At 49.0% G+C, this 25,754-nt stretch overlaps 1 protein-coding gene across 2 annotated transcripts in view; it reads left to right on the forward strand.

The window, feature by feature from the left end:
• Window positions 1–25,754, forward strand: part of SH3RF2 (SH3 domain containing ring finger 2) — a 133,129-nt gene that overhangs the window by 101,260 nt on the left and 6,115 nt on the right. Inside the window, exons 8-10 of one of the 2 annotated variants that reach the window (XM_011231634.3) lie at window positions 6,669–6,922; window positions 10,134–10,492; window positions 13,131–13,439. In XM_011231634.3, the coding sequence (XP_011229936.1) occupies window positions 6,669–6,922; window positions 10,134–10,492; window positions 13,131–13,406 (889 nt within the window). In that variant the 3' untranslated portion in view covers window positions 13,407–13,439. The remainder of the gene's footprint in view (window positions 1–6,668; window positions 6,923–10,133; window positions 10,493–13,130; window positions 13,440–25,754) is intronic. The other variant, XM_002924686.4, reaches the window with a different exon arrangement.

The raw sequence follows: 25,754 nt of genomic DNA on the forward strand, positions 1-25,754 counted from the left end.
GATAATCCTTTTAATGTACTGTTGGATTCTATTAGCAAGGATCTTGTTGAGGATTTTGGCATCCATATTCATTAGAGAAATCGGTCTGTAATTCTCCTTTTTGAGGGGGTCTTTGCCTGGTTTGGGGATCAAGGTAATATTAGCCTCATAGAATGAGTTTGGTAGCTTTCCTTCTGTTTCTATTTTTTGAAATAGCTTTAGGAGAATAGGTATTATTTCTTCTTTGAATGTTTGGTAGAATTCCCCAGGAAAACCGTCTGGGCCTGGAGTTTTATTATTTGGAAGGTTGTTTATCACTGACTCAATTTCTTCATAGTTAATTGGCCTATTTAAGAAATCTATTTCTTCCTGTTTCAGTCTTGGTAGTTTATAGGTTTCCAGGAAGGCCTCCATCTCTTCCAGATTGTTTAGTTTTTTGGCATATAGCTGTTGATAAAAGTTTCTAATAATCCTTGCAATTTCAATGGTGCTGGTCGTGACCTCTCCCTTTTCAGTCATAATTTTAATAATCTCAGTCCTTTCTCTTTGTTTTTGGACAAGTTTTGCCAGTGGTCTATCAATTTTATGGATTCTCTCAAAGAACCAGCTTCTAGTCCTGTTGATCTGCTCTACTGTGGTTCTGGTCTCTAATTCATTGATTTCTGCTCTAATCTTGGTCAACTCCTTCCTTGTCAGTGGGTTAGGCCTGTCCCTCTGTTGCTGTTCCAGTTTCTTGAGGTGAGAATATAGAAACTGCATTTTAGATTTTTCTATTCTTTTGAGTGAGGCTTGGATGGCTATGTATTTCCCCCTTAGGACTGCCTTTGCAGTATCCCATAGGTTTTGGACCGTTGTGTATTCATTCTCGTTGGTCTCCATAAATTGTTTAATTTGTTTTTTGATTTCCTGGTTTATCGAGTCATTCTTGAGCAGGATGGTTCTTAGCCTCCAAGTGTTTGAGTTTCTTCCAGGTTTTTCCTTGTGGTTGAGTTCCAATTTCAGAGCGTTGTGGTCTGAGAATATGCAGGGGATAATTTCAATCTTTTGGTATTGGCTGAGACCTGTTTTGTGTCCCAGAGCATGATCTATTCTTGAGAATGTTCCATGGGCATTTGAATAGAATGAGTATTCTTTGGTTCTGGGGTGTAGTGTTCTATATATATCTATGAGGTCCAACTCGTCGAGTATGGCATTCAAAGCCTTTGATTCTTTGCTTAGTTTTTGCCAGGGTGTTCTGTCTATTTCTGATAGTGGGGTGTTGAGGTCCCCTACTATTACTGTGTTCTTATCTATATGTCTCTTTATTTTGGTTAAGAGTTGGCTTGTGTATCTTGCTGCTCCCCTGTTGGGGGCATATATATTAATAATTGTCATATCCACTTGTTGAATACTTCCTTTAAGAATAATATAGTGCCCTTCTGTATCTCTCTCTATGGCCTCTAGTTTAAAATCCAGTCTATCTGATATGAGAATTGCTACTCCAGCTTTCTTTTGAGGTCCATTTGCGTGGAAGATGGTACTCCATCCCCTTACTCTAAGTCTGAATGCATCTTTGGGTTCAAAATGAGTCTCTTGTAGACAGCAAATGGATGGGTCATGTCTTTTTATCCAATCTGCAACCCTGTGGCGTTTTATGGGAGAGTTTAAGCCATTTAGATTGATAGAGATTATTGACAGATATGATTTTAATGATGCCATTTCTCTTTAAAGTCTTTGTATCGGTTGTGACTTGCTGCTCTGTATCACTCTTGGGGCCTTTTTACCTTTATAGAGCCCCCCTTAATATCTCCTGTAGGGCTGGTTTCGTGGTTACGAAATTGGTTAATGATTGGCGATTTTGGAACGTCTTTATTTCTCCATCAATTCTGAATGACAGCTTTGCTGGATAAAGGATCCTTGGCTGCATGTTTTTCTCTGAAAGAGCTTTAAAAATGCCCCCCCAAGCCTTTCTCTCATTCCAGGTCTCTGTAGACAGGTCTGACGTAATCCTGATACCTTTGCCTTGGTACGTGAGAAATTTCTTTGCCCTGGCCGCTTTCAATACTGTATCCTTGGATCTAATATTTGCGAATTGCACTATGACATGCCGTGGCGTAGGTTTGTCCTGGTTGAGCTTGGATGGGGTCCTCTCTGCCTCTTGGACACGAATGCTTGTTTCCCTTGCTAGATTAGGGAAGTTTTCAGCTACAATTTGTTCAAATATCTCTTCTAGACCTCTGTTTTTCTCCACCCCTTCAGGGATGCCGATGATTCTGACATTGGATCGTTTCATAGAGTCAGTAATCTCCCGTAATCTACATTCGTGGGCGTGGATTTTTTTAAGACCAGCTTCTATTTTCGTTTTTTCTTCTACTAACCCATCCTCCAATTCGCTAACGCGTTCCTCTGCCTCGGTGACCCTGGCCGTCAGAGCCTCTAGTTTTGACTGCATTTGGCTCATAGAATTTTTAATTTCTGTCAGATTCGCTCTCATTTCTGCCCTTAGGGATTCTATATTCTCAGCAACGCTTTCTCTGATGCTTTTTTCAAGTTTACTCATCATCTTGACCATTGTTGCTCTGAATTCCATTTCTGATAATTGGGATACATCCATATGTATTAATTCTGTGGCCGAGGCCAATTCTGTGGCAGAGGCCACAGACTCATTATCTTTTCTTTGCTGGGGGGGACTTCTCCTTCTCGTCATTCTGATGAAGAGAGATTGCAGGGTTGTCCAGAGCCCAAGTGTTGACTGGGACCCAGGCCGTGCGCCCTTGTTTTATAGAGATCTTAGGGATGTGGGCTTCTTCCTTAAAGAGTTTATTTATTTATTTGAGAGAGAGAGAGACAGTCAGCAAGAAAGGGAACCCAAGCAGAGGAGTGGGAGAGGAAGAAGCAGGTTCCCGGTGGAGAAGCCCGATGAAGGACTCCTTACGGAGCGTTGTGATCACACCCTAATCCGAAGACAGGTGCTTGGTGACTGCGCCACTCAGGCGCTCCGGGTTGTGGGCTTCTTGATTTTTCAGCCTGCCTTCTGGGGGAGGGGCCTGCCTGCAGGTACTCAGAAAACCCTGTTTGGGTAGAGTCTCTGTGTCCCTTGCGAGGGGGGATGGGGATGGGCACCCTGTGAGCCGGTATTTCCGGGCTTTTGTTCTCTGGCGGCTTTCCCTGGCGGTTTGCTATGCCTCTTCTGAGAGAGCAGCAGCGGCTGAAATTCAGCCTCTGTCTCAGAACAGAGGGATCGCGGATCGTTCTCCACTGATGTTCTGGCCACTTTAACTCTGTTTCTGTTGGTGCTGCTCAACCCTGCAGCATCCCGGGCTGTGCGCCCCACACCCGGCGTCCCAGCCCTCACTTCCAGGGCCGGCACGTCTCTGTCCTTTGTGTTTCCAACCCCGCCCGCCGCCAGCCGCCCCGCGCGGGCTCCCGGAGCTCCCCGTCTCAGTCTGGTGTCTCACGGGTGCTGTCCGCGAGTCCGCCTGCTCCCCCGTGCAGGTGGCCCGCCAACCGCCAGCCTTCTCGCGTGCGCTCCCGGAGCTCCCTTCTCAGCCTGCTGTCTCAAGCGTGCGGGTCCGCGGCCTGTCTGCTCCCCCTTGTAGGTAGCTACCGCTTCCCGGCGCCCTGACACGGCGGCTCCCTCCCCCTTCTGTTTAGCTTCCGATATCTGTGCGCGGTTTCACGGCTCCCCGCTTCGTACCTCGATACTCAGCGCTGGAGATGTTCATTTGTAGAGATCCAGATGTATCTTCCTGCGTCTCAGGCTGATTCCGTGGATATTCCTGCTGGTTCTGGTACCTATCCAGCTCAACTCAGGGGACCGGCTGAAAAAGGGGTCCCCTACTCCTCCGCCATCTTAACCTCCCCCTATGATACCATCTCCATCCTTCTTAATAGCACCAACATCTTTGGGGTTTCCTCCTTCATGCATAGTGTTGGTGGGAGATAGAAGTTTCCTCCCTTTTCAGAGGCTCAAGAAACCAACTCCTCCCCTTGCTCCTCCCCTTGCTCCTCCCCACCCCCCTCCTCCTGTCACCCCAGCTGAGGAACAGGCTCGGCCAATCTGATGCTCCCTCTTGGGCCTTGGCAGCTTGAACCAGAGAGGAAAGAATGTGGGGGCGGGCGAAGACCATCCATGGCAAGACCACGAGCAGTGGTGTCTGATCAGAACCCCCTGCCAGAGCAGCCTCCCTTAGATCCTGTTTCAATGGCCTCTCTGCCCCTCCTGTCCTCCCAACACATTCCCTTCTGCCCAGTAGCCAGGATATTTCACTGTCTTGCACCCTTCACCAGACTCATATGCCCTCCTGGTGCCTTAACACATGGGCCAACACTCATTTCTCTTAACCTTCCACACAGAGCTCTATAAAGATGGCCAAGGTGCAAGCTGTCACCTTACCGGGAGGCTGCTACCAGTGGTTAGCACAGCAGAGCTCTGTGTGGAATGCCCCTTCAAATATGGGGCGAGCTCTTACAGGCTCACATCACAAATAGAAAAGGGGATACGGACCCGCACACTCAAAGCAGCACTGTGGTGCAAGTCAGAGGCAGCAGACACTCCTCCCCCTTAACCCCAGAGTGTCTTCCAGTCTCTCCATCTGGAAAACAAGAATCAGAATGTTTGCAGGGCTGGGGTATCATGGAAACTATTACTATATGTTAGCAAAGTACTTTGGTATTAGAAAAAAGTGCTGGCCAAGTGCTGAGCTTTTTGCCAGAAGACATAGAGGGACTCTGTGTGGGATGGGGGACTTGGGATGTAGGAGTTTCTGGAATCTGGAATCTGGCTCAGAGAAATGAGGCCATAGCTTGGTCCGTAAACAGTGGTTCAAAGAAGGGACTTGAGGAATAAGGCTGTCTTGGGCCTAATTAAATGTATTCTGTCCTTGCTACCACACGTACTACCGCTGGGAACAGTTTTGGGAGCTGTCTTTCCTGTTGCCAGCTCATTTTACAGAATCCAACACCTTGAGGCCTCGTTCAAAAGATAGGCAGATGCAGCCCTTTGCCGTGGAGGCCAGTGCTGGGGATTTCTCTCCACTGCTCAGCCCTCGGCTCCAGAATATAGTCTGAGCTCTCACAGGCAGGCAGCCCGTTCCCTTCCCTGACCACATCCCCAGGGACCTGAGGCAGGTTGTCAGCCATGGGTAGGAGGCCCCTCACTGCAAGCATCATTCCTGGGCATCTCACTGCATCTGTTTCATGGGCAGAGTGGGCCCATTAAATGACGCTTCACCCATCTTCGTACAACTAATTGGCTTGTTGTTAAGCTCCGTATCACTCTTTTAGCCAAAAGGAAAAGAGAAAAGGAGAAGGAGAAATAAGGGGAAATTCCCCGAAGAGAAACCCACAGACATTAACGGGAAGGCCACCAGGGAGGGCGCCTCCGAGCCAGGGCCTTGGGCGAGTCGGTCATTCCCGGGGTGTTAGCAGAGGTTATTTCATCAACAGAGTGACAAGCTGATCATGGACTGCTCAGTAGGGGCTATGATCTTGGGGTAGGATTCGTAAAAGGGCAAGAAGGGCATGTAAAATGACAGCCATTCTCCATGGGGTGCAGGGAGTAGCAAGCTGGAAACAACTGACAAGGGATTGCTGTTCTATGAAACTTCAATACTAATCTTCAAACTCAGAGCCCAAGGCTGAAAACTTAGGGTCTTCGGAAGGCATGTGCAGAGCCTCCCCTGCTCTAGTTTGTTTCTTTCAAGCAAGACGCATGTTTTCCTTACTACCTAAACAAGGCAGGCTCTCGCCAGCCAGGACGGAGAGCGCTCAGTGGTAAGACGGTGATACAGTTCAGTGGTAGAGCAGAGGGCCAGCCTGGACTGGGGTTCGAATCCCAGGTCTAGTAGCTGTTTGGCCAAGTAACTGTTTTCTCATCTATAAAATAGTGGCACTAAGAGTACCTCCCTCAGAAGGCTGCTGTGAAGAACCCACGGGGTAATGTGGGCAAAGCACTGCCCACTGCCCGGCATACAGCAAGCGCTCAGCATGCGTTAGCCCAGATGACTGGCATCAGTGCCGAAAGCATCACAGAAGCCGTGCAACAAACATCTGTCCATAAGCAGTATATGCAGAACACAGAGGATATAAAATAAGTCATATAAAATCTCTGCCTTCAAAGAGTTTAGCATCCAGTGGGAAAGTCACTGAATGAGTAAGAGATCAGAACTGGGGGGCGCCTGGGGGCTCAGTCGGTTAAGCATCTGACTCTTCGGCTCGGGTCATGATCTCAGGGCTGTGGGATCGAGCCCCATGTTGGGCTCTGCGCTCGGTGCAGAGTCTGCTTCTCCCTCTTCCTCTGCTCCTGCCCCCCCCCAGCTCTCACATACGTACACACATAAGAGAGAAGGAAAGAAATCAGAACTGCAAAGCAAGTTGAATCCATACAAGATCTTGTGCTCTGAACTCATGGGGTCAGGAGTGATCAGAGCTGGAGTGAAGAATGACAAATTCAAGCCTTCCTGTTCCAACAGGGCCTCAATCTGAGACCCTGTCCCTGCCCTCAGCACTCCCACACAGGGACCCAGCTGTAGGAGGTGAGGCCCACGTAGTTAAGCCTGGGCGGTTGATAAAGGGAGTATATATGGGTAGGAAGAGGGTGGAGAGAGGCCACATTTAGTATATGGTTGAGAGCTGAGAGGTGTTTAAAATAGGACTCTTGACTGAGCATTTTCTTTATTTCTTCTCTTTAAAATGCTTGCAACGACCAGAAAGACATCTAGTTTTCCAGATTCTCGGAGTCCTGGTCTCTACGCCACATGGACATTATCCAACTCCTCTGTGTCCTCCCAAGGCAGCATTTCAGAAGGTGATCCCCGGCAGAACCGTCCCTTCAAGTCCGTCTTTGTGCCCACTGCCATAGTCAACCCTGTGAAGAGCATGGCCAGCCCGGGGACTGTAGGACAGGGCTCTCTGCGGAAATCCGGGCGGAGCAGCATGAGAAAGAGTAAGTGGTGGCAGAGAGGTACGTGCCTAGAGCTAAGTGAAGAGGGGACCGGACTCCGGGGTAGACAGAGCGCCTTTTGCAAAAACGAGATCTTGGCTATAAAACAGGCCTCTGTAAAGGATGCTTTTAATTCCCAAATAGTGACCAGTGTTACTGGATGAAGCCAGACCGACTTAAGGTCACTGCCCTTGGTCCCTCCATTCCTGTATACTGAATGGCTGGGAGGATAGCGGCCCTGAGTGCCAACATATAATTAGACACAGCCAAGGTGGAGGCTGGCTCTAGTTAAGACAGAACAAGCAAAGTGCTGGACCATGCTTCTCAGACTATGCTCCAGGGAGCCCCTCAGGGGTGCCAAAAGGGAAACATGGGAAGGATGGGGGGAGGAGGCAAAGAGGGTTAAGGAGTCAATTCTCAGAGCCCCTAAATCTTGCTTTGTTATTTAGCTAATATATAGACAAGGTTTAAAAAAGTTATATTATATGAAAATAAGTCCTCATATCGTTCACCCCTGTCCGTACTGCTCTTCCATGTCCATAAATAGTAGCTTATAATCATACCCACTGCGCTGTTCTGCACCTTGCTTTTATTTTTACCTGTATCACATCCACATTGCTCACATGGCAATGCTTTTATCTCCCAACATACTGAACTTCTACGTAAGGCTTCGTTTTCGGGGATTTTAAAGTGTTCGAAACCCACTGTTCTACAAAACATGAAGGCTCTATAATTTGCATTCCTCTCTGGAAGACCGTCAAGCAAAGTAAGCTTGATTTATTCTGCATCCTCTGATTCAAACTGGGCTCTGCAGTCTCTCCTGCTGTCTTAAAAGATGATTAAATATGAAAGTGCAGTATGACTAGTCAAAGCAAGAGGGTAGGTAACATGTGGGACAGTGTGCCACCGAGGAAAATGTGCCAAGAAAATTGGAACAAATGTCTTAGCCCCACCCTCTCCCAGGGCTTTCACCTGACCACCTGCTTGACCGCCATTCCCACTGCGCTGCCCCTACCACACGCCCACTTCCTCCCCACTCCTGCCCTTCCTCCAGCCTCACCCCTCCCCCACACAAACCCCTTCTAAATAATCCCACCACAGCAGCCTTGGGCAAGTGACTGGACCTCTTCGGTCTTCAGTTTTCTCATTTGTAAAATGGAAATAAAAGTAGTACGTACCGCATCAGGGTTATTGTGCGGATTTAACAAAGTCACCCATGTAGGACTGATGGCACAGTCCCTGGCACATAGATTCAGTCTCAAGAAATCCAACTGTTTGTACGGAGGATCGTCTTCCCGGTACTATCTTGGCTGCTACGATTACGCAGGTCGTCTGTGGTCCATCCAGTGCGTGAACTGACTCGGTGTTGACATGTCCACACTCGGTCTAGACCACTTACGAGTGCTGGGAATTGTGTCCTACTGGCAAGTGCTCACATTTCCTTTCACACACTCCTTCTCTACCTTGGCAGAGATCTCAATTGGCTTGGAGTTTTGACTGCTTGCACTGTATGCACATGTGATAAGAAAGCATTAAATCTCTTGGAAATTAGGAGCCAACCAGATAAATAGATGAGGCATAAAACCAATTTTTCACACATTTCCAGGAGCCTAAGGACATGTCTGCCCAGGGCTGCTTTGACTTTCTCAGGTCCCGGAGGCTTTCTCTCTCCCTTTTCCCAAGGTGAGGCTGGTCAAGCTATCAATCTCCCCACAGCGAAGAGAAATGACAGGAGAATTGACTGGGCGCCTCATAGGGCTGTCGGTGGAAAAATAAATGTCTACATTGAAAGGGCAGACTTGTGTAAATGGCGCCCAGCTTGCTCACCGCAGCTGAGAGCACCGAATATGTTTAGTGAGCGTTCTGCTTTTCATGTTCACATCCGGCCTGACAAAGAGTCACAACACAGAACATGGCCCTGGCTCAGGCCCTCTGTGCTGGACACAGTTGACTCTGGTTCACACACATGTCCACAGACTATCACAAAGGACTCACATCTCTGACTGGATGTCCCCTGTGGCTCCCGAAATGCTGGGAGACCCTTATGGAGAAGTGGACTACAGCGCTTCTCGGGTGTGTCTCCTGTCCCCCGCAGAGGACACTGAGGTCCCAGTTGTTCCTCTGGTCACATACAGGACATCTTCCCAAGGGATGGAGGCCTCCGGCCTTCTAGAGATTTTGAGGGGAAGGAATCACTTCCTGTTACTGAGGGAGGATCATCTCAGTTAACAAAACAAAACAAAGCTCAAGGAAAGGATAAAATCACACTCCTGGACCTTGTATTTTTAGGGTTTGCTATCCTTTACCCAAACATAATGAGAGCTAACAAACATGGGGCATTTATTATGTTCCAGGCACTGTGCTAACACTTTGCACACATCATAAAACGTAAGCCTCCAGCAGCCCTGTGAGACACTGCCGTCCCCTCTGGTTTACACCTGCAGGGCTGAGATACCGCGAGGCGACAGGGCTGACTTGTCCCATGCTCCCTGGGCGTAAGTCTGATTCTAGAACCTCTGTCATGGGACTTTGCAAAGCTCATCCACACACAGCCCAAACCTTTCCAAATTTGCTTCCATGTGGTGTCAACGTTCACCTGCACACACCCTCCTTTAATTCCACTTACCCCTCCTCCCCGCAGCCCCCAACAAAAGCGATCCCACCGCCCACGCCTACAGCTTCTGTTAGGATTTTCTTCAAGTAGCTAGTCAGAGCCCCCTCCCGTCCTCTCTGCTTTCCTCTCTCCCCCGCCTCGCATCCCTCCCAGTTGACTGACGCTTGTGGTTCTCAATTTCTTCTGTGTCTTTCTTTCTGTGCCTGTCTTTCGTTTCCTCTTTGGTTTTCTTGCCTCTGTTGGCTTCTCACTGTGAAGCTGTCTCTAGGTTTGTCTTCTTCACTTTCCAACCGCTAGGCCTGAAGTGAGAGAGTAGGAGTGCATGTGTGTGCGTGTGTGTGAGGGAGAGAGGAGGCAAATGGAAGTAATATACCTTCTGACAGCAACCCCCCTCCACACCAAACATTCGGCTAGCCAGTTATTTTCTGCCAGCATCAGCAAACAGCACTAAAAAAAGAATAAGGTCACCTTTGAAAGAGCCTGAGAGAATGAGAGCACGCTCAAATGGGGAAAGCACTTAACTATTCTGGGACATCAGGACACATGGCTTACACAGCCCCAACCCAAGCTGCTGTCAGCAGCCCCCAGTGCTGATATCTGTGTCATACAATTCCTCAGATGGATCCCTGCAGAGACCCATCCCGTCAGGGATCCCCGCCCTCGTGGTGGGCTCCCTCAGACGCAACCCCACCATGGTCGTTCGGCCTCAGCAGTTCCAGTTCTACCAGCCGCAGGGGGTCCCCTCCTCACCCCCAACAGTGGTGTCAGAACTGGGACCTAAGCCCACTCCCACTGGGGAGCCTGCCCTCACGTGCGTCAGCAGGGGCAGCGACACCAGGATCCGCTCCGCAGCCAGTTCCCTCATCATGGAAGGCAAGGAAATCCCCATCAAGAGTGAGCCTCTGCCTAAACCACCTGCATCTGCTCCACCATCGATCCTGGTGAAACCAGAAAACTCAAGAAATGGCGTCGAAAAGGTAGGCTTGAAAGGACGTTGGGGGGATGGACTCTTTATATCCCTAACTTTGCACAGTGTCCCAGCTCCTGAGATTTGTTTTAGTGGACAAGGAATCAAAATCACACCCTCGGGGCACCTGGGTGGCACAGCGGTTAAGCGTCTGCCTTCGGCTCAGGGCGTGATCCCGGCGTTGTGGGATCGAGCCCCACATCAGGCTCCTCTGCTAGGAGCCTGCTTCTTCCTCTCCCACTCCCCCTGCTTGTGTTCCCTCTCTCGCTGGCTGTCTCTATCTCTGTCGAATAAATAAATAAATAAATCTTTTAAAAAAAAATCACACCCTCAAAACAATGCTCACACACAGTGTCCCCCCCCCCCCGCATACACACATCCTCCCATCACTCGCACCCTCTGCAGATGTCCTACGAGATCTCCTTTATGCTTCCTGAATATGTCACACATCGTTCTTTCGAGGCCCACAGGTGAGTTGGGAAAAACACGGCTTTGGCATCAGACACACCTTGATATGAATTCCAGATCAACTACTTGCTATCTGGTGACTTGGCCAAAACACGTCACTTTTCCAAGACTCTTTTTGCCTAATCTGTAAAATAGCAGTAAGAACAGTAACAGCCTCCTAGGACTGATGTGGAGATGAAACGAGAGAAGATGTGTAAAGTGCTTAGACAAGGGTTCCTGATATAGAAGAGGCAACTGACACACAGGGGAACTTAAGTGATTTATCAAGGTCACAACAAATTATAATGACTCCAACAACTAACTTTTACTGTCACCTCTATGACAAAGGGTCATCTCTTTTAACTTCTAGTCCAGGGATTTTCCCACTAGAGATGTGAGTTTTTGTGAAAGTCAGGTTCTCAATATCCTTAAGACGAGAGGAACAGTGAGATAGAGGAGGTGACATTAAGAAAATTAGGTGATTGTTATCTTTTAGTTTATTGACCAACCACCACCACCACCACCACCATCCCTACCACCACCACCATCACTTCCACCACCATTATCACCCCCAGCACCACCAACACCAGCACCATGACCCATTCCACTCCAAATGGAAAGATGATGTGATTTCCTCCTCTCTGTTAGGCGTTTACTGAATGCTAACAACCTGGCAGGCACTGTGCTGAGGACTTGACGTGTCTCATCTCATTTAATCCTGACAGTAACCCTCTGTAGTGGATATTATTATTCTCAACAATACTCTGTAGTAGGTATTATTATTGTCATCCTTATTTTAAAATGAGGACATGGAGGCTTAAGGAGTTATAGTACATTACCCAAAGGCACACAGCTGACATATGGGAGTGTCCGGAGTAGCATCCAGATCTGATAGAAAAACTCAGGCTCTTCATGCTAAGCTATCAGGCATTTGGAAAAAGTTAGTGTTGACCGATATAAATGTTGGGAGTTCTTTTTCTGAATTTTAGTATTCAAATAATTCCATTTTCCAGGCCCCAGTTGCCCTTTACCCCAGGCTGTTAGATACGGCCCTCGAACTATCTGCATTTAAGAAGTGCCCAGACCCTCTGCAAGATATGGTGAGGGTCAAAAGTATGAAGAAACTTGCATTCTCAGTGGGGGACACTAGGACCCAATTTCATGGAAAACAGAAATAATTTCTTTTTTTTTTTTTTTAAAGATTTTATTTACTCGACAGAGATAGAGACAGCCAGCGAGAGAGGGAACACAAGCAGGGAGTGGGAAAGGAAGAAGCAGGCTCATAGCGGAGGAGCCTGATGCGGGGCTCGATCCCATAACGCCGGGATCACGCCCTGAGCCGAAGGCAGACGCTTAACCGCTGTGCCACCCAGGCGCCCCCAGAAATAATTTCTAAGCAGTAGCACAGAACACTAGGAAGCCCTCAATCAGGGATGTGCTGAAGCAAATACCTGTTGATACAAGGTAGAGACAGAACAGGCATGGAGACGTGAAGGAAAGAGGGAGAGGAGGGGCTTGGGCGACAGGAGACCATGCCTCCCGTGGAGAGGGGGGCCTGCTAATCAGCTCCAGGAAGCTAATATCAGAATAGGGCGCAGGCCTCAGTACACCATATCTCTGATTTTTGGAGAGACTTATGAAATTCTGATTTTTAAACGCCATCACCTGATTTTTACATGTTGGCCATTGAATCAAACTCTCAAACATTCTGCAGACGAAGTTCAGCCGGCAGGTGTTCAAGTGGCGAGCTCCGCTCCTGAGGATATACGGCCGTTATGAAACTTATGAGTTGGAGTCCGCAGGAGGGTGCCTCAAGGAAGAGGTGGGCCCTGAGATAGGCCTTCATGGCAGGTGGAGAGGAGAGAGGGAAGGCAAACCTCTTGTACTTTCTGGAAGGGATCATAGCCTCCTGCCTCAGCCCTTTTCTCAAAAATAGCTCTGCCTCTAGGAGGCCTTCCGTGGCCACCCCATTCCAGCTGCAGTTCGAGAGCGCTCTACACTCCCCCTAGCATCTGACACCTCACCACCACTGCACGATGTGGATCAGACCCTCAGAGTAGACACGGATATTTGCTGAAGGAACACAGAAATGAAGCATTTGAAGGAGGGTCAAGTGTTGAGAAATAGCATGAGTCGAGTCCCAGGGAAACCAGCACAGCTCCCACCTCACCTGGGTCCCTTTGCTCTCCTTTCTCTTGCAGCAAGTCAAAACCGTGAGATTTCAGAATTACAGCCCTCCTCCTGCCAAACAGTACACCTCGCATCCCACCTCAGGAAAGCCTGAACAGCCCACCACCCCTAAGGGGTCCCAGCCTGAAGCAGCCCCCTCAAGCCCAGAGATGACCGTCCTATTCGCCCATCGAAGCGGCTGCCACTCCGGACAGCAGACAGACCTCCGAAGGAAGTCAAGTTTGGGCAAGACCATGACCCCGGTGTCCACTGCTTCGGCCACACAGACCGTGTTTCCCAGCAAATGAATCTACGGGTGGCTTTTCCCAGACCCCAAAGAGGTGAATTGCATTTAAATACAGTCTGCCTCCACTGATGGCGTCCTGCCATTCTTTGGGTACTCGAGCATGGGTCCTTGTTCTGCCCATGTTACCTTTGGGAAAGGAAAGGTGGGAGCAGGGAGTCCTGCCCTGGGTGGGAAGATAAAGCATGTGGCCTTGCAAACATAACAGTTGGAGGCAGCAAGGCCACTACTGAGACCAAGGAGTGGGAGACAGTCTTGCCCTCCCTCTTCCCCAGAATGGAGTGTGCGGCCTCATCCCTCGCGTTCTGTGTAGAATTTCTATGGTGCCGTAAAAGGGGCTTCAGCCAGGGATGTCACAATGGGGGGAATGTTGGCATTGCTTCTTTGGCCTCATCACCGTGTTCTCAACAAGCATCAGAACAGGTTCTGCCAGCTTCTGAGGCCTGTACACTGGCCGCTAGTGGCTGCCATATTGTTCCCTCCATTGAGTCATAATCCTGGCTGCAAAGGGGGAACCTGGGGAAGGATGTGAGATGGATACTCTGATCATTCTGAGAATCCTCTAAAACCAAAGGGAGTCTGCTTACTGGATTTGGTCCAAATAAGAAGGTCAGAGAGAAAGCTATGATCATACTTTAAAGTTCTGAATCTGTTTTCCCATGTATAATCCTACACAACGGTTAGGCAGGAAGTGCAAGGCTGTGGCTAGGGTCCTGTATGGAATTATGGACAATTCATTCATCTTGGCTGTAGTCTAACCTCGCTGAGAAAACACAGCATGCTTCAAAACAACTGTGTAAGGGGTCTGAGTTTGGATATATATGCCATTTGCACTACAACATTCTTTACCTTCTCTGATTTCTTCTCATTTGGGGCAGACTAGCTGTTCCACTGGGTCATGATATGAGGCAGCAAGGTCAGGAAGAAGATACCAGTCCAAGGCTGGAATGGGGACACTTTGTGGAGGGCAGCTGCTAGAACAGAAATGGGGCAAAGAAGGTTGGAGAGGGCAGGGGGCACAGAGGAGAAGAGGGAGGGTAAAGAGAAGGTGGGGGGGTGGGTATGAGAGAGAGAGGGAAAGACAAAGACAGGGGGAGGTGGAGAAGAGTGTCAGGGAAGAAGGGAAAGGGGGGGAAAGAGTGGCTTTGACACTCCTGACAAGTGGGGACGGAAGGATGGAACCTGTGAAACCAGGTGACCCCACCAAGATGGGGCTGAAGTGAGCGCCTTGTAAACAGGGTTGAGGGGGTACCCCTGAGCTGAGGCAGTCTTGTAAGACAGCCCATGAATCCTCATTAGACTTGACTGTGGTGATTTAACATTTACTGCAAGCTCCTCAAGGTGGGCACCTCAGTACATAAATGCCATTTGCCGCTAAGGCTGGGTGTCCTTAAAAAAACAAGGAAGGTCTAATTAGACCTTTTCCCTGGACAGTTCTTGAAATCCTGGGATTAAAAACATTTTCCTTTTACATACCCCCACACATACTTGGCAAACTGAATTGTTCACATACTTTTCCACGTATTAATGAAATGAAAACAAAACCATAATCCTGCCAAGGAATGCTGCACGGGTGTCAGAACTTTGGAGTTGGTAGAGCTAACGTGGTAACGCATTCTGGACTTTCTGTGAAATGACCAGCTCCTTGCCTCACTGAGCGGAATATAATTATCCAGATGGAGAACTGGGAAGAAGTCACAAGGACAGGGAGACAGCCTAGATTTGTCAAAATATAAGTAGCGAAGCTGCTCCTTTACTCAACACCCCCTGTGAGTGTAGCCATGAGTTTGGTAACCCTGCGCTGCACCCGGAGTGGCAGATAGAGGGAATGGCCAGCCGAGCACGTATTTAGACTGTGCCTCAGTAGCCGCGGACCCAGTTAACTTTTAACTACTGTGGCTGACAAGCAGGTTGTGCAGGAGTTATGGAGACACAGTCCTTGCCTTCCACGTGAAGCAGAATATTCCTCCAATTGTCCACTGTCTTTATAGGGTAACCTTTCTGAGAAATGTCAACAATTCGAAAGTCTTGCCACTCTCGTTCCAAACCCTTCACTAATGCCCAGCATCACACTTAGTCCCTCCCAAACCAAATCTCATCTCTGTGGAGTCATATGAGGATTTGAAAGGAGCAAGAGAGTGTTGTTTCTGAACTCACGGGAGCCTCCAATCATTTTTTCCACCAACATGGGTCAGGCAATTCCTGTGTGCTGGATATGGCAGTGAGGACAACAGGGACATCCTCTCCTGTAATGTCTGCTGTTACCCGTAAGGCAACTGTAATTGTCCCCAGGACAGAGCCAAGGAAACCGAGGCACAAAGAGAAGCCACAGATCATAGCAGAGTGGGTTTGACAGCTGCCCATGCCCCTAGTTCAAGCTCTCTGACTTCAAAGCCCAACATGGGACTGTGCTCTATGAACGAAAAGAGCAGCCTTGACCCCAGGCCACTGACTCCCGACGGCAGGGATGTGACATAGTGTGATGGTTACAGAAGCCGGCTGTGCCACAAAAAGACTGAGTTCAAATCCCCATTTACCACGCACTAGCCATGTGATGTTGGGCAAGTTACTTAACCTCTCTGAGCCAGTCTCACTGATAATAGTGCCAGTCTCATTGGGCTATCATGAGATAAACTGACATAGTATTATAAAGTGACAGAGTACACCCCTCACACATGTCAGACTTGAACGTTTTTGAGGGAGCAGGCCACTGAAATTCCAGCTGAGGAAGTCTAAAGCAAGGACATGTCCGGGGCGATGGTGCTAAAATGAAATGAGTATAGCCCCACCATAGAGGTCAGAGAACAGGGTAGGCTGAGTCCTAAAGGATGACTAGGAGTCAGATAGAAAAAGGGGTGGAGGAAGGGCATTCCAAGCAGAGAAAGAAGCATTTAGCACTTGGGTTTAAATGCAGTAATCAAGCCAAGTTCTCCTATATTTAGAGGAATCCACTCCTTTGTGGAACATTCCAGGGATCCCAGGTAGAACCTAATACCTCATGTCTGAAGCCAGACATCCCTCCTGTGAGAGCTCCACCCCTCAGCCAAGACTCAGAGTCACTAGGAAGGTGCCTCTTCGCCTCATGATCAGACCCTGGCATCTGAGGAAAGGTGTGAGGGCAGGCTGTGATTGGGGGCAGGGGCAGGGGGACATCTGAGAGGTGACAGAGGGGCACAGCCAGCTGAGGACAGACTCCTAGGGCCATACTTGAAGAAATGGTCTCCTTAAGCAGCATCAGGACCCTCACCTAGGCTCGTCTCCTTCCTTTCTCATGTGGGGCCAGTGCCATCGCCTCTACCTTCCACCATCCCCCAGATGGGGCTTTCGGAGCCCCAAGAGTTTAAAGCATGCCCCACCTGTGAGTCGGTGAGGTGCTGGACTGACCCACTAAATACATGGCTCACTGACTTCCAACTTCTTGTGAAAATTCAGAAGGTCCATCCATCCCAGGCCTGCCGTTCCAGAACAGCAGCGATCCAGCAGGGTTGGGTCAGGGGCAAGCTGTAGTTAGACAGACATGCACTCTTCAGTGTGCCACAGCCCCCTAACCTGCTTTCTCACTCACATAACCTAAATCTGAAGTAGCCATGTTCTCCTGGAGTCAGTGGGCTAGACATCATTCCACAGTCTGCAGGGACGCCTGGAGAGTAAGAGCTGGACCCTTGGAGCTGATCCAGGCAGTTGGGTCTCACGAGTGTAGTAAGTTTCGTCGGGGCCTGACAGGTGTCAGTCAATAGTTTTGAGGTGGGGTCTAGGCATCTGTGTGGTCAGCATACTCCCCAAGTGATTCTGATGGCTAAGAATCAAATCTACCTTTCTCATATCGTACAGTAGGGTGGGAATGTAGCCATGTTGGTTGCCAGTGTATTGAACAACACCTGTAGTGACAGGTGAACAGTGGATGCTTGGAGCTCCCTGAGGCATCTCCCCACTCCTGTCCCCTGGCCCTTTCTCCACATTCTCCCCGTTGCTCTGCCTTCCAACAGCCTAGGAGCTCAGGCCGGGTGCAGCGGAGACCTTCAGCAGTAAGGCTGCTCTTCCTTCTCACTGGCTAGTGCCTACACCGTAGCAGTGGTTAAATACCTTGACTATGACCCTGTTATAGAGAGCAAGGCCCAGAGAGGTCCCTCAGAGATTACGAGCACTGCTGTCCAGCCCAGCACTCTTCCCAGCCCACAGCCCAGCCACTGTCCAGCCCTTGATAATCACTTCCATCGGGCCCTTGGCTTCGGAAAGGCGCTGACTTGGAGGGTGGGCAGTCCCTTGCTCACCAGTCTCCACCTTTTTTAGCAAGCATTTTCACAGGTACGAGCAACGCCCTTTAGTTTCCCAGCTCCTCTGGCATCAGTTAAGCAGGAATGGAAGTCACTTGTTCCAGTGAGATGAGCAGGCATGACCCTCACCCTCTATCCCACCCCTGCCCACGCAGACCAGCCATACAGGCTCTGGATCCCCTTCCTGGGAAGCGAGCAGCAGCGGCAGGCGGCGCAGAAAGTCCGATCAAGTCTCTGCGCTGGGAGCAAGTGCTGAGCAAGCTGGGCTGAGCCAGGGCCCACAGCTGCTGCCGCCGGCGCGTCCCCTGTTCTGTCTGGACAGTAAAGACCCCAGTTCTTCCCCGGGCCCAGAGTAGGGACTGTGAGCACTTGCAACAGCCTCTCAGGTGACCATGAATGGCAGTCGCTCGGGGAATGTGTTGGGCAGGCAAGACCAAACTAGAGTTAAAGCCAAATATCCTTACAGCAGCTCCATGTCCCTGAGAACAAATCTTGCAAGGACATTTTGCTTGAAATAGAACAATGTTAAATGGTCAAGCCATCTGTTTGCCAGGCCACAGTATTGTGTCCTAGACCAGAGCAGAAACAAAATGTTCTCAGGAAGCCCTTCTGCCTGCTGACCTACACTTCGACAGATAGAATGCAGCAGCGCTGGGCTCAAAGGTGACGGGGGCGGGGGGGGGGGCATGGAGGAGCATTCCAGGTTCATCCACCCATCCCCCCATGCATTCAACACCAGTTATCTGTCACCCACTCTGGATCAGGCTCCGTAAGACAGTGGGGACTCAGTGGTTCCCAGGAGAGAGAAAATACACAGGGGCCTCGCAGAGTGGTGTTTCTTAGTAATTTTACTGGATCTGGGGGCTCCTTTCTGCCATTCCTTCTTCCCCTCCTCCCCACTTCCCTCATAACCACTATCCTGAACTCTGTGCTTACTGTTCCCTTGTACATTTTCCGCACATGTACCATATGGAATTTTCAGTGCGGCTCATAGATCTGCTCAGTAAACACTATTCTAAGCAGATATTGCAACCTGAGGCCATAGAAACCCTGCCGAATATCTGAACTCCCATCTGGCCTCTGTCACTGGGATTCTAAGGCTTTGAGTCATTGCTGGGAATTGAGATTTTGATGTACAGCATGGCTGGTTTTAAGAAGTTCTAGTTTAGAGAGATTTTTATACGCTTTTTTCCCAGTACAGCTGCTTAGAGAGATCTTGCTGCTCCTTAATAGGTGAAATGTGAGTTGTGGCTGCAGCCGAACTGCTTGAGTATAGGGCTTTCCAGCCAGCTCTCTCTGGGCCTTGCCTGGCCCCTCTGGGGACCCAATACAGAAACCAGAAGCAGCTCCTCAGAATCTGAAACTGAAACAGACCTGGATGCCGCTGAAACAAAGTCTGCAGGGAAAAGCTATTCTTGTCCCGACTACAGATCAAGAAACTGAGACTCAGAGTGTTTCAATGCCGTACTTAAGTTTTCACGATTAGTTTGAGATGGTAGGGAGACTACTAAAAAAAAAAGTGTCTCTGACTCCTCATCCAGCAATAATTGTCACCATTTACTGAGCACCTGCTGTGTACCAAGAACTTCACATGCGTTATGCCATCTAATTCTGCCCAACCCTACGAGGGGAGGGATTGCGTTATCCTATTTTAGAGATTATAATTAAGGCTCAGAGGTCAAATGACTGGTCCAAGGCAACAAGGACTAGAATCTAGAACTCTAAGCCCAGACCTTAATCTTAAATCACCAGGTCCCTCTGTTCAGTGGCAACTATTAATACACAACATGGGTGAGGCTGCAGAGGCTACTCAAATGGGTATGTGCTTCTGAAATCACAGGGATGCGGATGGGGACAGGGTCAGAGGATGGCTTGATTCAGAGGCTCCAGCCCACCCAGATTAAAACTGTAGGGGTCTTGTCATCAAGAAGTAGTGGTGGGAAGGAAGATTACTGAGGGTGTTCTCTACAAAGATATCCAAAGAGCAAATGTACCCCTGCTCCAAGGGCAGCCGGACACAGCTGAGCAACTTGAAAAAGAACCGAAGCTTGCAACGTGGTTCTGGATCATTGACGTCAAAGCCCGATAATTATTTTGCATTCCCTAGATCTCTCCTTCTTCATGAGTTTATTTCTGGTTTTGCCTGTCCTCACTCTAAATGATACAGAACAGAGACCCAGAAGATGGGGGATATGATTTCCAAAATGACCCTCCACTTTCATCTTCTCTGTGGGAACAAGAGGGCTTGAGAGCAAGAACATCTTCCAGTGTTCCATGCTGGTATTTATCCAAAGTTCAAAGGCGATTGCTTTCAGGGGTAAATACACACCCACAGATGCAAGCTAATTATGCAAATAGGGTCACTGCTGGATGGACGAGAGCTACCGCCTGGTAAAGACTAAAAAGGATGCTAGCCAAGACCCAGGAAGAAAGGCAAAAGGCATTTGTAAAAGCCATTTTGTGTATCTTAATGCTATTAGAATCAGTGCTACCATGACCGGCAGACTTGATGAAGGGCATCTGTGACATCAGAGTTTGACTGCTGTAGGTCACATGCGTCCTGGAGGCCAGAGCCATCCTGATGCCCTTCCCATGAACACAACGACTCCCTGGACCACACAAGAGGACTGTGAGAGCTAGTGGCATTCAGCAGACCTTCACAAAGAAAGCAAAAGCAAGTTTGCATCTAAAAGTAAGGAGGCAGCAAAACCACCTGGTGGACCAAAGAAGAATTCAAATCAATATCACTTTCAAAGGGCGGTACCTACCCCTGATTCCTAGGCCTTCCCCACTCCCAGTTCTTGGGGGAGATGTTTTACATCTCTGTGGAGGAGAGAGCTGGAAAAAACTTCACGGCATAAAGAGGACATGTCAGTCACAGCTGAAGAGAGATAGCACCAGCTTCCATGACGAGGAGCAGAGCAGTCAGTCAGAAGGGGCAACACTGGTTGGAAGGGAATTTTAGATAGCAGAACCACATTTCCAAATATCCCATTCTGCATATTCTATTTATAAGCTCAATTCTTTTTTAAGCTTAAGCCGTTTTTAGACATTGGCCATTCTCAGAGCCTAGGGCTGCTTCATCATGGAGACCTCCAGCAAAGGACTAGATTTTAAAGCTTTGGTCAGCAAGGATTTGGGGATAGATACACCAGCAATGTTCCCCGTCCATGAGAACTTTAGAAGATATGGAGAAGCAATATAATAATAATAGCTCAGGTGATGGGTTTTGGAACCAAATCACGTGGGTTTCTATCCCAGCTTTGTCACTCCCTAGTCATGTTTCCTTTGGCAAATGACTAAACAGACTTGGATAAGTTACACCACCTCCCTAAACCTGTTTTCCCATCTGTAAAATGGGTATCAGAACCTCCACCTCATCAGGCTCCCATCAGGATTAAACGAAATCATGCATATACAGCTCCAGTCGTTGTATGGGGTACATCGACGGGTTCGACACATGGTAGTTATTACCAATAAATGGACATGAAGGAGAGCACAGTAAAAACTAGCCTCTATCATAGGAATGGAAATGAGAAGAGGGGGAGTAACGACGGTGTGTTTTAGTTGTCAGGGGGCTTCAGGGAGGAGAAACGGGTTCTGAAAGATGTTAGCATGAAAATTGTTGCCATGTGGAGAGAATGCACCTGGGCTCCGGATTCACAAGTCCCTGGGTTCAAATCCTGGTCTTCTTGGCTCTCTGACCTTGGACCAAGCTAACTAACCTCTCTGAGACTTTCTTGATTCATCTGAAGAGTGTCAACAAGATATCAGCCCTTCATAGGGTTGTAGGGAACGTGATGGGAGCAGGGAGGCCAGATGCTCATGTACTCAAAGAATCTAGAAGTGAGAGCTGTCGGAGGAGGCTGCAGGCACGAGAGAGGCTTGAAGGCAGGTGAGCAGTGGAAACACTAAGTAGGAGAACAGACTCTAAGCTGCCATTCGCTAGCCGTGTGCTCCATTCCAGGCACTGCGCTAACCCCTCAGGGGGCGCTTGGAGGGCGGGGAGGAGCGCAGCCAGCCCAGTAACCCGAATTCAAATGCAGGCTCTGTGTTTCCTCCCTGTGCCACTGTGGGCAAGTCATTTAATCTCCCCAGCCTTTAGTCCCCTGGCTTGTCGGATGCAGGTAGTAATAATTGTTCTTGGAGTGGTGTGGTGGGGGGGAAATGAGAGAATGGACGCAAAGTCATCAGCACGGTGCCCTGCACGTAGAAAGCGCTCTGTGGTGTCAGCTATCATGATTATTCACATGCGTGTTTCCCAGTGAATCCTCACAACAATTCCATGAGTTAAGGGTTAGGATCCCCTATTTATGAGATCAAACAACTGAGACTCAGAGGATACACCACTCGTCTAAAGTCACAGTAAGGAAGCCTAAGCTGGTAAATAGCCCAGAGATGAGGTAATATGACAGTTTTTTTCAGCGCAGCTTCTGCCATAACGCCAACAAGTCTTTCCTTTTTTTTTTTTTAAAAGATTTTATTTATTTATTCGGCAGAGATAGAGACAGCCAGTGAGAGAGGGAACACAAGCAGGGGGCGTGGGAGAGGAAGAAGCAGGCTCATAGCAGAGGAGCCTGATGTGGGGCTCGATCCCAGAATGCTGGGATCACGCCCTGAGCCGAAGGCAGACGCTTAACCGCTGTGCCACCCAAGCGCCCCAAGTCTTTCCTTTTCTGAGTGCCCCACCTCGTGCCCACCTGGTGGAGGTGTAGGCTTGTCTGTGCGCCCAAGCCCTGCCGGTTGGGGACTTGCAGCTGACAAGGCTGACAGCGCTGGCGACACATCCATTCGGCTTTGCAGATGGGTCTGACTCGGACATGCTTCCAGCTGGCTGTGAGTTCGATGAAAACCCCTCCTCCTTGGCGCCAATTAACAGAAATTACATGCCCCTGGTGCACCTCGTAATTCAGAAAATGCACGTGCCAATTAGTTCTGCTCCTGCTGGACACACCATGATGACCAAGGGGCTGCAGGCCGACATCCTAGCTCTCACCCCACCGCCATTTAAAGTCACAGAAGAGTTCCCTCCTGTGTAGACCTCAGTGTCACCTCACTCCTTTATCTGTTTAATTCCCCTGAACAAACATCACTTGAGCACCAAGCGTATGCAGGCTTTGTACCAGAGCTGGGATCCGGCAGTGAACCATGCAGGGACAGTTCCCGCCTTTGGGAAGGGGAGTACATGGTAAACACACGGCATGGCTTCGATGTGACAGGTGTTACGAAGGACACAAAGAGACTAGACAAAGAATGGCTGACGGGGATGAGCCACAATAGGTAGAGTGACCAGGAAAGGTTTCTTCAAGGCGGTGACATGTGAACTGAGATTGAAGACTGAGAAGGAACCAGACATGCCGTGTGGCCAGGCGAACAGAAACAGGCCCAAATGGCAAGGAGATTCATTCATTTATCCAACATTTTTGATCATACAATAAATAGGTGTTCAATCAACAATTGAAGAATAGGTCCACCCTGCCAAGCAGGCCCCTTGCACAGGCAGGAGGAGCTCAGGGGAGATGCCACAAGCATAGAGGCAAGCGGCTGCCCTTTGTCCAGCCCTGTTTGCATCTCGAAAACAAAGGGCTGGGCCTATGCACTAGCATTCCAGGCCCGTAGGCTCGGAACACCTCCCAAGGGGCCTGGCCCTCACAGCTCTTTAAGCAATGACGTCGCAGCAAGCAAAAAGCAATCCGTCGTTTTTTAAAAGCAGTCAGGACAGCTGTTGGACCTGTAGTCGAGGCATGGCATCTGCCTCAGTATCCTTAGGATGTACATACTGATTTTCCATACGCACGCACTCTCTCTCTGAACGCTGTTAGCTGGGAACCTCCTGCCTCCCGCCTCGGCTCTTCCCCACCGCCAGCCAGTCTTTCTCTGCCAGAGCAGGGAAGAGCCCAGGCTAGAGAACCGAAACACTTGACTTGTATCTCAGGTGTGACTCGCTGTGTGACTTTGGGCAAATTACTTCACCTCTCTGAGTCTCAATTTTCCCATCCATATAATGGGGAGAATAAGAGAGACCATCACACAGCAATTATCTAAAGTTATTATTATCCTTATTTTTAAATTAGTGTGTGAAACGGTCAGAACTCAACAGTGAGAACAGAGATTTAAGTCTTGAAGGCAAAGGAAACTGGAGCAGTGAGTGTGACAATGAGCCCATTTAGTGATCGGTCTCCACCTGTAGCGTTTTCCATTCTTGGAGATACTCGAGAAGCAGGATCACAAGAAACAGCCTTCAAGAGGTCTCTCAACGTATCATGATACTTCCATGCCAACAATTACAGATCCCCTACTATGTGCCAAACACTGTTCTCTGTGCTTAACTAGTATTTACTGATTTAAACATCTCACAGCAACCATACAAAGTAAATACTATTACCATCCCCATTTTACGGATAAAGAAACTCAGACCTAGAGCGAGTAAACAACTTCCACAGGGCCACACAGCTAGGAATTGGTGAAGTTCAAGAATAAACCTAGGCAATCTGACTCCAGTCTATGCAGCTAACTGCTTGCCACCTCATTTACAATGAAACATAAAAGCTTCCTGCAGACATCAGGTTTTTCTACTTCAAATAGACTTGTCCTCTGAGCGGTCAGTAAACAAAGAGTTACCACTGGACTAACCCTAAGACCCCTGGCCTGTAGCCCCAGCACTAACAAGAGCTGCTTCCTGGACTACGCTATGCTCGGCCAGCCATAGGTAAATTCACACCCCCCACCTCAGATGGGATTTTTGGGTGCCTATTGTTGATTTTTTTTTAATTTATTTTTTTAAAGATTTTATTTATTTATTCGACAGAGATAGAGGCAGCCAGCAGAGAGGGAACACAAGCAGGGGGAGTGGGAGAGGAAGAAGCAGGCTCCTAGCGGAGGAGCCTGATGTGGGGCTCGATCCCAGAATGCTGGGATCACGCCCTGAGCCGAAGGCAGACGCTTAACAACTGTGCCACCCAGGCACGGTTGATTTTTGAGTTGAAGTTCTTTCTACATCATTTAGCACAACCTGGAAGGTCAGATTAATGTGGCAGCCGGCCTTCCCTTGGCAGTTCCTTCCTTATTACTTTCCTGCCCCTGCACTCCCTCTCAGAAATGCTACATCACAATAAATGTAGTTAAAAGAGCAAACAAACCAGCACTACCTCCTTGAGATCCAGGTGCCATTATTTCAGACCACCTTGCCTTCGGTCTCAGAGGGACACGCTCCCAGCTGCTGACACCAGGCCTGATCTGCAGATGAAAGCAGCCATTTTCTGAGCCCAAGTGATATTAACCCATCTCCAAAGGCATGTGCCCAGGACCAGCTCAAGCACCAATTTAGGTACACAGAAGAGAAGCAAGATACATCCAACACAGGCGGCTTCCCTTTTAAGGGCTAAAAGTCACCAACGGCAGGATAAAAGTCCTGCCCACGTCGGGCGGTATACAGTGAAGAGAGCATAATTGCAAATCCTACGTAACTTACTGACATGGTGGGACGGAGAATGCATCCTAGTAATCACAGACTTTGTATTCATACCTGCTTCCCCCGCTGAATGTAAACAGCCACCTGGAGACTCCGACAGCTCTTCCTTGCTGTTGCGCTGAATGGAGCACGTCAGCAAATGAGTAAACCCTGCATTGCATTTGCAGGCCCTACGAGCTCAAAGCATCTCGGTTCTGAGTCCAAAGGCAGCTGCCTGCTGGAAAACTCAAGGCTTCTTCAGCGCTGACTCTGTAGCAATGGATCAGAGCTCTGCGTTTGGAGAGTGAGTGTTTGGGGAAGCCTCAGTGTTTCCCATAAATTGCTGGCAAGATCAATCCCATGCCATCCTGCAAGGAATGAAACTGTGAACATCACTGAAGCTTCCCCAAAGAGAAAACTGGTCTTTTCAATCAGCCGGAGTCCTCAGAGAGAAAAGAAATCAGGCCCAGATGAAAACAACTGGGCAAGAGATGGCCAACTCCCTCTCCTGCTCACTTCGGGTTTTACTGGGTTTTCATGGGAACTCATGGTCAGACTCTGAGGCTGTCTTTCAGAAGGCAAGTCTTCCTAACGCTCTTAGACGAATTTCCTACCAGCCTTTAGGCGT

Source organism: Ailuropoda melanoleuca, chromosome 3, assembly GCF_002007445.2.
Source record: "Ailuropoda melanoleuca isolate Jingjing chromosome 3, ASM200744v2, whole genome shotgun sequence".
NCBI lineage: Eukaryota > Metazoa > Chordata > Mammalia > Carnivora > Ursidae > Ailuropoda > Ailuropoda melanoleuca.